Source organism: Megalops cyprinoides, chromosome 11, assembly GCF_013368585.1.
Source record: "Megalops cyprinoides isolate fMegCyp1 chromosome 11, fMegCyp1.pri, whole genome shotgun sequence".
Classification (NCBI taxonomy): Eukaryota; Metazoa; Chordata; class Actinopteri; order Elopiformes; family Megalopidae; genus Megalops; species Megalops cyprinoides.
The window spans coordinates 14,826,979-14,840,467 of NC_050593.1; the positions used below are offsets into that span (position 1 = coordinate 14,826,979).

General features: G+C 43.0%; 1 protein-coding gene across 1 annotated transcript in view; it reads left to right on the top strand.

The window, feature by feature from the left end:
• The window catches only part of LOC118785713 (kinesin heavy chain), a 34,908-nt gene that overhangs the window by 12,289 nt on the left and 9,130 nt on the right, over positions 1-13,489 (top strand). The window contains exons 4-14 of the mRNA XM_036540593.1: positions 1,733-1,837; positions 3,687-3,735; positions 3,954-4,009; positions 4,219-4,306; positions 4,627-4,751; positions 4,978-5,082; positions 5,469-5,617; positions 8,176-8,324; positions 10,224-10,390; positions 11,130-11,198; positions 12,551-12,757. Of these exons, the coding sequence (XP_036396486.1) occupies positions 1,733-1,837; positions 3,687-3,735; positions 3,954-4,009; positions 4,219-4,306; positions 4,627-4,751; positions 4,978-5,082; positions 5,469-5,617; positions 8,176-8,324; positions 10,224-10,390; positions 11,130-11,198; positions 12,551-12,757 (1,269 nt within the window). The remainder of the gene's footprint in view (positions 1-1,732; positions 1,838-3,686; positions 3,736-3,953; positions 4,010-4,218; positions 4,307-4,626; positions 4,752-4,977; positions 5,083-5,468; positions 5,618-8,175; positions 8,325-10,223; positions 10,391-11,129; positions 11,199-12,550; positions 12,758-13,489) is intronic.

The following is a 13,489-nucleotide window of genomic DNA, read 5'->3' on the forward strand; positions in this document are numbered from 1 at the left end:
TTTCTTCACCAAGAAAACAAAGCACATCATGAAAGGCCATTCTGAAAGCATTCTTGTTTCTAACACTTTAAGCTGAGGCAGAGAAACCAACGCCAAGCAGATGACTGGCTGGTTGCCTTCAGCATTACCAGATGATTAATATTTGCAGCTGTTCACAAGCATCGATTTTTCTGTTCAGCTACGTTGCAGCTTGTGCTCAGAGTTTTGTGGAATCTTAGAAGGGATGATTTCTTGTTCCGCAGAAGAAATAATATGTAGTAACCTTACATTACAGCAGCATTCTGTCTGAGTAACTACAGATGTAATCTATATACATATATGTAGTAACATTAAGACCTGAGGTTTCTCTGCGATGAATACTGGATAACATGCGTTATACTTGTGTACAGTAATGTTAACATGTTATTACACAGGTATAAGGTCACGGGGTTGAGGTAACCCAATGGCTCAGCCGCCATTAAACCTAAATACAATGCAGGCTTGGAGTGGAGCCCTGCCCTCTCTCCTAAATCAGTCTGGCTGTCTCAGTATGGCTCTCAGATGAGATTTTTTTGCCACAGAATTGAGCTGTAAACGGTTTCCCTTTCTCCTCCTGTGTAAGAGCATTACAAAACCAGATTACGACAGGGGAGCGAACCATGCGGACTGTTACGCTGGAGAACGGATCTCGCTAGGGCTTTGCGGGCGGCGCGGAGATTACAGTTTAGCGATGCGTGATGTAAAGAACTTGGCCGTCAGTGTTATCTGCTCCCTCACATGGTAGTATTTATCCCATTATCCACACCACTGCTGTGCACACTGGAATTATGTCACTGTTGGAACGTAACTCTCTCTCCATGTGGTGCTTCATACACTCTGCAGTGTGCAGGTTGATTACTATTATAGGAATATTATCAAATGGAATTTTTGTCATATGATTAGGGGTTTTACTCTTTTCTTTGAGGAGAGACATAAGCATCACTTGGACTAGGAAATAATATTCAGCACTTTTTTCATTCTTTAGGAAATTGGTCTTTTCCTGTCTTGGCAAAGGAAAGATCTGTCATATATATAATACATATCACAGGAACAACAAGAACAAACAGAATAGCCAGTAATACCATAAATAAGCGTCAACCTGAAAATGCTACTAAAATGTATGCATTATAATAGAGTATAAGCCACAGTAATTGTGTGGTGTGACTGGCGGAATGACTGTTCAACCAGTAGCTCTCTCTTCTACCACAGGCAAACCTAGGCTGTCAATACGCATGTATTTTGATGTGTTGCTCGCGTCGCCATAAATCAGCACCAGATTGCAGCAAATCAGTTGACTGCAGGTGCCATGGTAACTGCCCAAAGCTCCCAGCAAGTCTTGCGAATAAAATGTCATTATCCCTTCTGTCATTACTACAGGGATCTCTGCTATGGCACCACGAGGGAGATGACAGTCAGTCTAATGGAAATTTACCACACATCAATGGAATCAAAAAGCAATCATATTCTGCAACCATTACTATATACTGAGGAGTGTACGTCCAAGGCAGATAGGCGCTCTATTGCTTATAGAATCAATTATCACGTCTTAAATGGCACTATATTCACCCAATAACACATCTGGTAGAGGCCTATGCAGAGTAGTTTTATAGAAGTGCCATATGGTTGTTCCTGTTGTGGGTGATTTCTGTACCATGTGTTATGAGAGTTATGTGTGGAGTTTGGTGCAAGGCTGGATCCCTCTCTTCCCTCCCAGGGCAAGCTGCACGACCCCCAGCTGATGGGCATCATTCCTCGTATCGCACACGACATCTTTGACCACATCTACTCTATGGACGAGAACCTGGAGTTCCACATCAAGGTATACTCACTGTGGAGCGTTAACCTCAGTACAGACACAGCTAGGCTTTCCATTGACAACTGTCTACTGCCCTGTCTTCGAGACTACTCTGAGACTTAACTAAATGCATTATCCAGAGAGAATGGCACTAGATACCTCATGATACCTCATGATTGTAACTAAACATACTCTTCTCCAACTCTCTTTACTCTGAGAGTCATGTTATTGTGCATGAATAGATCAGAGACTGCCCAATCAGCTGCTTTGCTATGTGGCACCTGGCATTTAAAGTACATGTTAAATTTAATATTCTATGAATAAGGAGTCTATCCTCAGATCTTCATTACTGTATTGCGATTCATTGCATTATATGTTGTCATTTGTTCTGCAATGTGGTAAGAATATAGATAAACAGCACTGATGTTAAGTAAGGTCAACAGAACTGCCTAATCAAAGTAGGCAAAGTTTGATATAATCAACTACATGTGCACACCAAATAACAGACATTTAGAATCTGATTAGAACAGTGGCTTTGTATACCCTGCTGTTAAAAAAAGCTTATGCGTGTGTGTTGTGCAGGCACATTTTAACTCTCCTGTGACTGCCATACCGCAGAGACATTGAGGTGTTCAGAGACAACAACTGGCTGGGGATTTAGCTGTTAGCTAAGGACAGCCTCGTTCTTGTCAGAGGCTGAAACAAAAGAACATTAACAGCAAATGCTGCGGACAGGAAGCAGCCCATATGACACACACCAGAGCTTGCTTCTGAATGGAGATGTCTGTGTGGCCAGAGAGATCCTATATACCCATTTGAACAGAGTACAGGAAATAACTCCTATTATAAACCCCAGTGGGAACTGATTTTGCATTCATTTTTCAGAAACACTGTTTGGTTGCTTGAACATTATTCAATTGCTCTTGCTGAAGAACCTGCTGAGAAAGTTGCATGGTTGTTGAGATTTCTTCTTAGGTCATAAATGCCAAATGCAATATTATCCTTGGAATATGTTCTTTTCCATAGAACACAATACAAACAATAGAATAACCCTAGAATATAACTGTTTCATGGCTTGACTTTTATATGTATTTAGGCCAGGATAGGGAAAATAAGGTGCATTACTTGGTCAAGAATTTAGAAGACAGGATATTCTGTCAGTATATCCTCAGAGAACATCATATGGATGAAAGGAAGACTTGTGGTCTGTGTGTCTGAATAACACATCAAATATATCTATTGGACAAAGAAGCATGTGTGTGTATGAGATGGTCATAACCAATCCTCCTCATTTCTACTAATCTGTTACACACTGCCCTGTACAGTTATATGAAAGCAGTGTCAATAACCACATCCTGACGGCCATGTGCAATCTCTTGGAATCCAAGACGAAGATAACCAGAACCATTTTATACCATGCATCTAGCACTTCTATTAAGTCCATTTCTGATGAATATCATAATAAACATAATTTTTGTACAGAAACAAACATATCCTGTTGTAGTGTAATGTGAGAGGTCTGTGCATTCACAAATGCATGCTCTTATGCCAGAATTATTGTTACTTTTGTTGTGACATGGTCATAACAGTGGCGGCAGTGTAGCATAGTGGTTAAGGAGCAGGACTCGTAACCGAAAGGTTGCCGGTTCGATCCCCGCTGGGACACTGCTGCTGTACCCTTGGGCAAGGTACTTAACTCACAATTGCCTCAGTAAATATCCAGCTGTATAAATGGATAACATTGTGAAGAACTGTAACCTATGTAAGTCGCTTTGGATAAAAGCGTCTGCTAAATGAATAAATGTAAATGTAAAATAAATAACATGGTCATGTGTCTCAGTAAGAGTAATTTGTTTTTCTTGTCTTTGTATAGGTTTCTTATTTTGAAATCTACTTGGACAAAATAAGAGACTTGCTAGATGGTAAGTGTGGACGGCCTTCCTCTTAGCTTTCTTCATGTATAAGTGATGTTTGTAGACTTATTTAAGAGAGTAATGACTTTATTTCTTTACAGAGTGTCAGGTTTATTAGTAAGAATATTAAGTGTACTTCATTTTAATTAGTTGAATTGTAAATTGGTGTATTTATCAGATTGCAATCATTGTGAAACTATATGAATGTTTTTTCTTCATATTTCAAGTTTCAAAGACCAACCTCGCTGTCCATGAAGATAAAAACAGAGTGCCCTATGTTAAGGTATGCAGCTCACCAGAGTGGGGTCTTCACACACTGCTGTCCATAAACATACAATACAGGCTCCGCTGACAGAGTCACACGGTCGCTTATGTTAATGGCGATCTCTTCTCATGAGCCGTCTTAACCAGTTAAACGCTGACTCAGTCCAGAGCACAGGGAAATATAACAGCACAGGGCGAACGTGGTGACACCATGGTGTACTCCTGCAGGGATGCACAGAGCGCTTCGTGTCCAGTCCTGAGGAGGTGATGGACGTCATCGATGAGGGCAAAGCCAACCGACATGTCGCTGTCACCAGTATGTACTCTCTCCAGTCCACTGGATGTCATGCAGACACAGTTATCCACCTCGTAACACACACGTGCATTGTGGGTATCCTGAGATGGCGCACTGTTAGTGGGCCCCTGTGAAGCACACAAGCTAACCGTGGCTTATTGATATAAACATTATGCCTTTATGGGAGGTTGATAACACTGAGAGCTAGATCATACCAAATCCAGCGTTCAGGCACAAGGATGAGCTTCTTTACTGATTATATACTGTATCCACACTTATGTCTTTACTAACTGGAGTGGACATGAGCCGTCATCACACTGTGTGTTTGCAATTCCCCCCAGACATGAACGAACACAGCTCTAGGAGCCACAGCATCTTCCTGATCAACATCAAACAGGAGAACGTCGAGACGGAGAAGAAGCTGTCGGGGAAACTGTACCTGGTGGACCTGGCTGGAAGCGAGAAGGTGAGCCAGACCAAGATGCGTAGATTCTCGCTAAACACAATCAGCTTGCAGATTTGGTTCGCTTCAGTTAAGGCTGTACATCAGCCGGACTGGCAGGCCCGTCCAGTTGTCTTGGCACTAAATTTAGATACTCAGATGAGGCCTGTTTGTCTCGGAATGCCAAAACATTTGTCCTCTCTCTCCTGCGCTGACAGAACTTCCTCTCGTTGTTATTTATCTTTTTAAGGTCAGCAAAACTGGGGCAGAAGGAGCCGTGTTGGATGAAGCTAAAAATATCAATAAGTCCCTTTCCGCTCTGGGGAATGTCATTTCTGCCCTGGCGGAGGGAACTGTAAGTCTTCTTCTCTGTTATAAAACATCAGCGTACTGCTTTATTAACCTGCTGCCACGCTGTGACACTTTACTCTTTTATTGCTCCCCCGGCAGAGGTATTTGTATTATTAAAAGTTCCTGTGGCATTGTTTAAGTATACAGTTTATATGTGTGTGTGTGTGCGCGTGTGCGTTTGTGTGTGTGTGTGTGTGTCTGTGCATGTGTGTGCATGTGTGTATGTATGTACATGTATTATAATACATGGCTTTGCTGTGCCTAGAAGAGTGTGTTGAATGTATTTTGTATTTTGGAGTATATTACAGCACCGTACAGCAATATTGTCACTATTGTCAGTATTGAGTTAAATCATGCAGAGAGGAAACAGTAAAGTCTCTGTTGTTGTAGAAAACCCACGTCCCATACAGAGACAGCAAGATGACCAGAATCCTCCAGGACTCCCTGGGCGGGAACTGCAGAACCACCATCATCATCTGCTGTTCACCTTCCATCTTCAACGAGGCTGAAACCAAGTCCACTCTGATGTTTGGACAGAGGTGAGCGCCGCTTTCACTGATGACTCTGTCTCTTGCTGTGGAGGGGATGACATCAACCATCAACCTGATTGGTCTAATGAGCTGTGGGTTATTTTTCAGATCTCAGTGTCTCACTGCCCTGGTACAGACATGGAGGAAATAGTAGTCAGGAGAATAATCTTTGGCCATAGTATTAATAGGACTGATACCATCACTTTTAAAGCCACCACGAGTTTCCCAAGACAGATACCATGTCTTTTATGTGGAGGGAAACACTGCAGTGTATAGTGGGTGGTGTTGAAACAAAAGGCCCCATTTGTTCCTCCCATTTCCTGTTTTTTTGATTGTCCTCTTTTTCCACTGTGGGGAGGCCTCCAAATCAAACAGGTAGCCATCATTTTTATAGCTTGATTTGATTGCCTAGCGGTGTCCCCGTACAAACAAAACACTTTCACGTCACTAGGTTCATGGTGTCAAAGCAGACTATCATTAGGTTCATGTTTTGCTGCATTGAAATTGCTGATGAACTTCCCGTGTGAAGATAAGAGTATGTAGTACAGCGCTAACTCGCAGAGGCTTGATGATCAGAGAGAGCCGATGAATTGAAAGAGATACAGTTTGCACTGAGAGCTGTTGGACGCTGTAGCAGGTGTCAGTGTGGGACTATGACCATCCAGATGCCCTGGGGGAAAGCTTTCCTTTTCTCAAGCTCCCTCCTCCATGGAAGGAGTGGAGGATAGGGGGAGGTGTCTTACTGGTGGTTGCCACACAGCGGGAAGCTCACAGACAAGCTTAAGTGCCTCCCGTTTTGCCGTCTGCTGACAGCAATTTCAGCTGGATAAGGGCACCACTTAATTATACAATAGTTACAAAAAAGGTTTTGTTGTACACTAAAAATTATTTGTATTATCTTGTTTCCCCTCTCAACAAAGGATCGCCCCAGCTTCAAAGCAGCAACAAAAGTCGGGGTTCGACACAGGGCAACCCTGAACGATTCCACTGGGATTGGGGGCGGGGTCTGCTGCAGTGACTGCATGTTGACCCCGCCTCTCCTCTGCAGCCGCTGCAGAAACATGCACATGCACATGCAGACATTCTGACCTGCACATGCACACAGCTAGTTGTCCCAAGGTGTTTGGTCATTGGATGCTGAGCAAGGGAAAGGTTTGGGGACAGGGGGGAAGGGGGGAGCAATCAGAGGAACATTTTCCTCATCCAGTAACAGAGACGGAGCAGATGCAGTATCCTGGTGTGCAGTTTGTTTCAGGTTTCATTAATGTATGAGAGGACCGTATTAAGGAAGTGACCTTGTTGGTAAAGCTAAGCCCAGGTAATTGAATTGTCAGTGCTTGCTAGATAGATGACCAACCGACTCCAGCTGCAGAAAAAGCCCTTTTGTAGGCAGACTGGTACACTCTGCCGTAATGTGGCTGTGATAAATGGTCTGGTTTGTTTACTGCCCTGTTTGCAGAACTATTTTCATGCATGTTGTGGGACTAGAACACAGATATGATGAAGTCTGCACAGTGCTGTGTCTTTCTTTAATGTACGTGCTATTAATACAGCTTGAGTCACCTCCCATCTCCAGTCACCTCTTCTGTTTTGATGTTCCCAGGGGACTTGGGAGAGCTAATGGGCACATGAGGGCTTTTTTACAGGCTGTGGAAACAAGCACCACTGTAACACTTCAGGAACTAACTGCCAAGGACATATATAGTATTATAATACACACCTTGTTATGAGAGTATTCATGCTTTCCTGTTGCAGTGGGCATGAATGTCAGATTAGGTTCAAAAGCTACTAAAACTGCAGATATGGCAAAGGGTTCAGAGCATTGCAGTGATTGGTACTGCATCATACCTACAAATAACCTGAGTGAACTTCTTTGTGTTTTAGTCAGCCAGTGCCTGCAGGATATCACAGCGAGGAAAACTATGCCTGTTTCATATTTTTTCCTGTAATTTGCAGTACGTGAATATATGAATGTATGAGAATATATTGAGAAGCAAAAAATGTTTCTTGCATCTCATTTAGTCATGTCAAGTCAAGACTTGCTTTTCCTCAAGCTACACACATATGGTACAGTGTTAACTGACTTAATAAATAATTTAGCTTCATTACAGAAATAAACAGAAATCATAAATAGCTGGCACCCAATTTGTCTAAAAGGAGTATAACTCTGTTACATAGTTGTAATTACTCATTTTACAATGTAATATTTGTGTTCATTTTGGCAGTGAAAGTCATTATGCAATTCTTTAATTAGGCCTTAGTATAATAGGTGACATGCAATTAAAGGTGTTATCCCTGTGATCTCCTGTGAAAGTATCAGGAACATATTTAGACCTGTTTAAACTGTCTTATATCAATAGTGTTAATGTACACTGTTTCTCTTTACACCATAACCTTATACAAACCATCCCTTGGTCCATTTAATCATTCTCTCCATCCTTCACCCCAGACATTGCCTTAATGTCCATTTTTTTTAATTTATTCATTTGGTGGGTTTCACCCACCTGTTATTCCCTCTCCCGTCCCTCTATTCACACTGCTAACGGAAAGCCCTCTTTCCCTGGCAGAGCCAAGACCATCAAGAACACAGTGTCTGTGAATCTCGAGCTGACAGCAGAGGAGTGGAAGAAGAAGTACGAGAAGGAGAAGGACAAGAACAAAAGTCTGAAGAGCATCATCCAGAGACTGGAGGCAGAGCTCAACCGCTGGAGAAATGGTGAGAGGGAGAGAGGAGGAGGGAAAGAGAGGGATGAGAGGGAGTTAGAGTGAAAGAGTGAGGGAGTGATGGAGACAGCCATTATCACACTCTTGATCACAGCTACACAGAGTATTCTGAAGCAGTAACTCCTCTGATGATGACTGAAATGCTGAGAAGGGACTGTATCCTCTTGTATCCTCATATATGACTTACAGTCCCTAGCCGGACTGAATGTTTACAGAATGCCTGACATTTACACAGTCAAACACATATTGTATTTTTGCACTGTGATCCAAGAGGCCCCATGGGGCTGGGCTATGTATGCACAGCTTAGCTCCCTCGGGGGCTAGCAGAAGCAGATGGAAGTTTGGGCTCACAGATCCTGCAGGCCTGGGGGTATAGCACATATTTACATATGCAGTGGGCCGTCCTGAAAATAAAGGGATGGCATCGTTGATATGATTGTTTTAATGAAGATGAACGGTGGAGTCTCTTTGGCCTCGAGGGAGACTGTCAGTTTGGACTGCAGGCTCAAATGTATCAGAGAGGCTGCACTGACTCTCTTCAGCAGAGCTTCTAAATTATAAGACCAGACCCTCTGTAGCACTGTTACCTTCCTGTACCAGGTTTTTTATATACAAACCTAGTAAGATTACTTTAGCCCTGGCAGTGAGAATTGGGAGCGGAAGTTGGCAATTTACATAATATAATATAATATAATATAATATAATATAATATAATATAATGTCTGCCTAGCAAATGAATACATAAGGTGTCATTAGCTTCAGGACTGTGCTTATTGTCTCTATCCCCCTTTGACAATGGGCTGGTAGGGAGCTTCACAGACATGAACTTAAATGTTTACATGAGACTGGATTATTGTTATCATGGTCGATGTCTAGGAACCCAGTGAAAGTTTTCCTCATGGACCTTCTCGCGTCTAGCTGTCTCCTAACATTCTGACAATGCTCCTCTTGCAGTCCCAGTAGCAACTCCACTCACATTGCCTGTCACTCGCTGTCACCACTGCGTCGCCTGCACCTCCCATCTACTGCTGCAGGGTTGCTGTAGAAACCAGCTCTCTCTCTGTCTCTCTCTCACTCCCTCTCCCTCTCCCTCTCCCTCTCTCTGTCTCTGTCTCTCTCTCTCTCTCTCTCTCTCTCTCTCCCTCTCTTTCGCTATCCCTCTTGCACAGCATAATCAGTGTTTGACAGTATTAATTTGCTTTTTTCATGTATTTACCGGAGTCCCATTCAGACACAGGGGTATTCAGCACATGATTGCTCTCTTTTTTGCTCCCTCACCCCATTCTACAGCTTCTTCCTTTGCAGTAGCTGAGCTAACACAAACGACTCGTGTAAGCTCCAATTGGTAATGTCACTTAAACTAATTTAATTGATTCAAAACTGTGCCTCGCCCAGTAATCCGACATTATAGACCTAGTCAGAAAAGAAGTATTTTTGGTAGAGCCATAATCCCTTTAGCTGGTATGCTGTAGAAATTGCATTTTATCTCTGGAGATGTGATTTCATATTAGCTGTCAGGGCACAGTTTTCATATAATGCTATCCTGAATGTGGAAATTTTGTTTGAAGTTGAAAATTGCACGCTTGGTGTTCTTATTAGATATCTTTTTTGGGGGTGACTCATAGTGCTATGCTTATAGTTTTACATATCCTAGACTCCATTTGTACACATCTATCTTAGTGTAGCAATTTAGCCACTGTTTATCAGTTGTATTTTTCTCTTTTAAAAGGAAATACACAAATTTAAATGTGAACTCTTGGGTGTCACCTGGATTCAGTGTAAAGCATACAATAGAAAACCCACAGTACATTTACAGTAAGTACAGCAACAGCTGGATGTTAGCCATTACCCTCATGTCCCAGTAACCACACCTCCAATGCTCTGTCCTCAGGGGAGGCTGTACCCGAGGAGGAGCAGCTCAGCGCCAAGGACCAGAAGAACTTCGATAACACGCCCATCATCGACAACCTTGCCCCGCCCGTGGGCCTGCTGTCCTCTGAGGAGAAGAGCAAGTACGAGGAGAACATTAGCAACCTTTACAAACAGCTGGACGACAAGGTGAGGGGGATATTTGTCTGTGGAGAAATGGATAATGAACTGAATCTGTGACCAGAAGGCTGTAGAGTTGAACCCAGTGCGGGGAACCACTATTGTTCCCTGGATCAAGGTTTTTGCACAACCTTAAATTAGAGGCTTGGTAAGCAAAATAAGAATGTGATGTAACATGGATGGAAAAGCCAAGCTGTGTCCTCATAATGAAATCTAAATGGAGCTCATAAAATATACTTCCTCCCTGATTTAAAACTATAAATTAATGTGATGCTCTGCCGCTTTGGAATAATAGGTTTTAATGTTAGAACATGATGAATGCAAAATGTCTGAAACAAAGGCAGCTGTCCTTGTGCTAATACTGCTTTGAAGGTAAGCCTGCTTTGAAACACACTGATATTCCCACATGGGAGTCAGGGGAAGGAGCAAACCTTTTTGCTTTGATTGTGTTTGTCTGCCTGTGTGACCTCTGGAAGAGCGTCAGCTGGCCCAGAGGTCAGTGCAGCTGAGATTGATGTCGAGTTTTGTTTCCCCCTTTCCTGGCTGGTCAGGCAGAGTAACAGTGTTTTGGTAACTAGCTTCGTGCTGGACTGCTGGGCTCTCATGCCACCACAGCATAGATTGCTTCTACCCACAATATTTCCTGTGCAGCAAGGAAGAATCAATTAATGCATACTGAGATTTAGTCACCAAAATATCTATCTATTGATACCTGCTATATGTAGTGATGTTATTGTTCTCTTCCCAGGATGATGAGATCAACCAGCAGAGCCAGCTGGCAGAAAAACTCAAGCAACAGATGCTGGACCAGGATGAGGTGAGGTTGACCACCCCCCCACACACACACACACACACACACACACACACACACACACACATACACACACACACACCCCAACCCCACCCACCCTGTCCTGTTCTGTCCTGCTGACAATCCATCAAATCATTCAGAGAAAGCCGCGGGGAAAGTTAAGGTCCTCTAGTGTGTTCCACGAGATGCGCTGGAGCTTGCGTGAGGTTGAAGCGTGCAAACTCTCTGATTTTTAACCACAGTGACATTCCCTCACTCAAGGGTAGATGCTTCCAGAACACTAATGGGTTCAGTCAGCTGTACCTCCTCCTACCTAATCCCCCTATAGAGACATATCTTTAATTTGAATGTCTTTGGCATAATGTAATCATTAATGTTTAAAAGGCATGATTGAAATGAAGGCTGTGATTAAATAAATTCTGTGAGTTCAGTGGAATGGTCTTATCAGCAGTGCATTTTGTAGAAGAACTTATTTTGTATTTCACGCCATCTAGTGGCTCCTTGGAGGCACTAAACCTCGTGGCTACAGTGGTTGAACAGAATGGATGCTGATTGGATGATTTATGTCTGATGGTGAGGTGACTTTCACTATTTGTAACACCGTAGCTGTGACACACAAAGCAGCTTAGATATTCCATTTACATAATGGGGGAGTTTCCAACTTGTTAGGCAGCTTGTTAACTAAGCTCAGAAAGTGCCAGAAATGAATAACGGCATCTATAAAAAAACAGGATGAAGTCTGTATTAACTATTGCCTTGTAAATCAAAGAGTCAGGTGTGGCACTGGGTGCTGGGAATTTTTGTCCAGTCTTCATTTTGATTTAGGAAGAGGACTTAAGGAAGAACTCTTCGACAGTATTTCTCTTAGAAGTAATCTTTGCTAAAATTGCGAAGTCCATCTATAATAATCTCAGTCAGATTTTGCTCATTTCATCAGGATAGCTTTGAAGTTTTGAAGCAGTGCTCTCCTTACCTGTACAGTGGTTAACAATAGCAGATTAATCATGATTTGCTATCATCCCCTTAATTTCTCTCATGAATTTGTCAATCTGAGCTCATAAGGGCAAAGGTTAAAACATTTTGTGAACTGTAAAACAGCATGGAAATGACCTGAAATTATGGCCTGAATGATTATTGAAAAGTATTATAATGTATGAAGCAGAATGACCTCTGTGCCTAAATATACGTCTGTGGATGTGATTACATCAGTCTGCCTGTCTGTCCTTGTGCGTGAATATAGCAATTGTTCAAACTACCTATCTGTTTCTGTACATGATTACATCTGTTTGCCTACATTATTTCACCTGTCTGTCTATCTATGTACATGATTACATCTGTCTCTCTGTCTGTGCATTCAGCTGCTGGCCTCCACACGGCGTGACTATGACAAGATCCAGGAGGAGCTGTCCCGGCTGCAGATGGAGAACGAGGCGGCGAAGGACGAAGTGAAGGAGGTGCTGCAGGCCCTGGAGGAGCTGGCTGTCAACTACGACCAGAAGAGCCAGGAGGTGGAGGACAAGACCCGCGCCAACGAGCAGCTGGCAGAGGAGCTGGCTCAGAAGACTGTGAGTGAGACAGGAGGAGAGGAGGAGGAGTGGGGTACAGTGCAGTTAGAGGGGTACAGTGCGGTTAGAGGGAGGGTGCAGGGTGGCTAGAGGGAGCAGTGGGGTACAGGGTGGCTGGAAGGAGGAGAGGGGTACAATGTGGTTAGAGGGAGTATTGGGTAAGAGGGTGGTTAGAGGGAAAAGTTGGGTACAGGGTGGTTAGAGAGGGGGATGGAGTTCAGCGTATGAGAGAGAGAAGACTGCAGATATGGTATGGGGACAAGGGGACCTTTAATCTAGAAGGGGGACGATGGCAAGATTGCATGATTTGGTTGTGTTGCTATATGTTTGTGTCTAATTTAAATGACCTCGTATGATTTTTGCTTTCAGTAGCTTTCATGTTTTTTCATAGTTACAAAGGTGGCATAGTTATCTGCATAGTTTTACCAATGTTAAACACTGATGGCCTTGTGTTACGAAGTCTGGCAGGATACTTAGCGGAACATAGTTTCATTCAGTGTCTCCGGACACTACGGAATACCAAGTTTGATTAATTTAAAACCTGGACAACATTTTACAACATCCTTCTTTATGACGGCAGCACAAGAGTACTTCTGTCTCGATCCCTCTGTCTCTGTCTCTCCCCCACCCTCTCTGTCTGTCTCTGTCTCGCACTCTCCCTTTCTATAATAGTCTAATACCCTTGCACTTGCTCATTCACATTTTCAAAGTGCTGTATTTCACCTCTGGCCC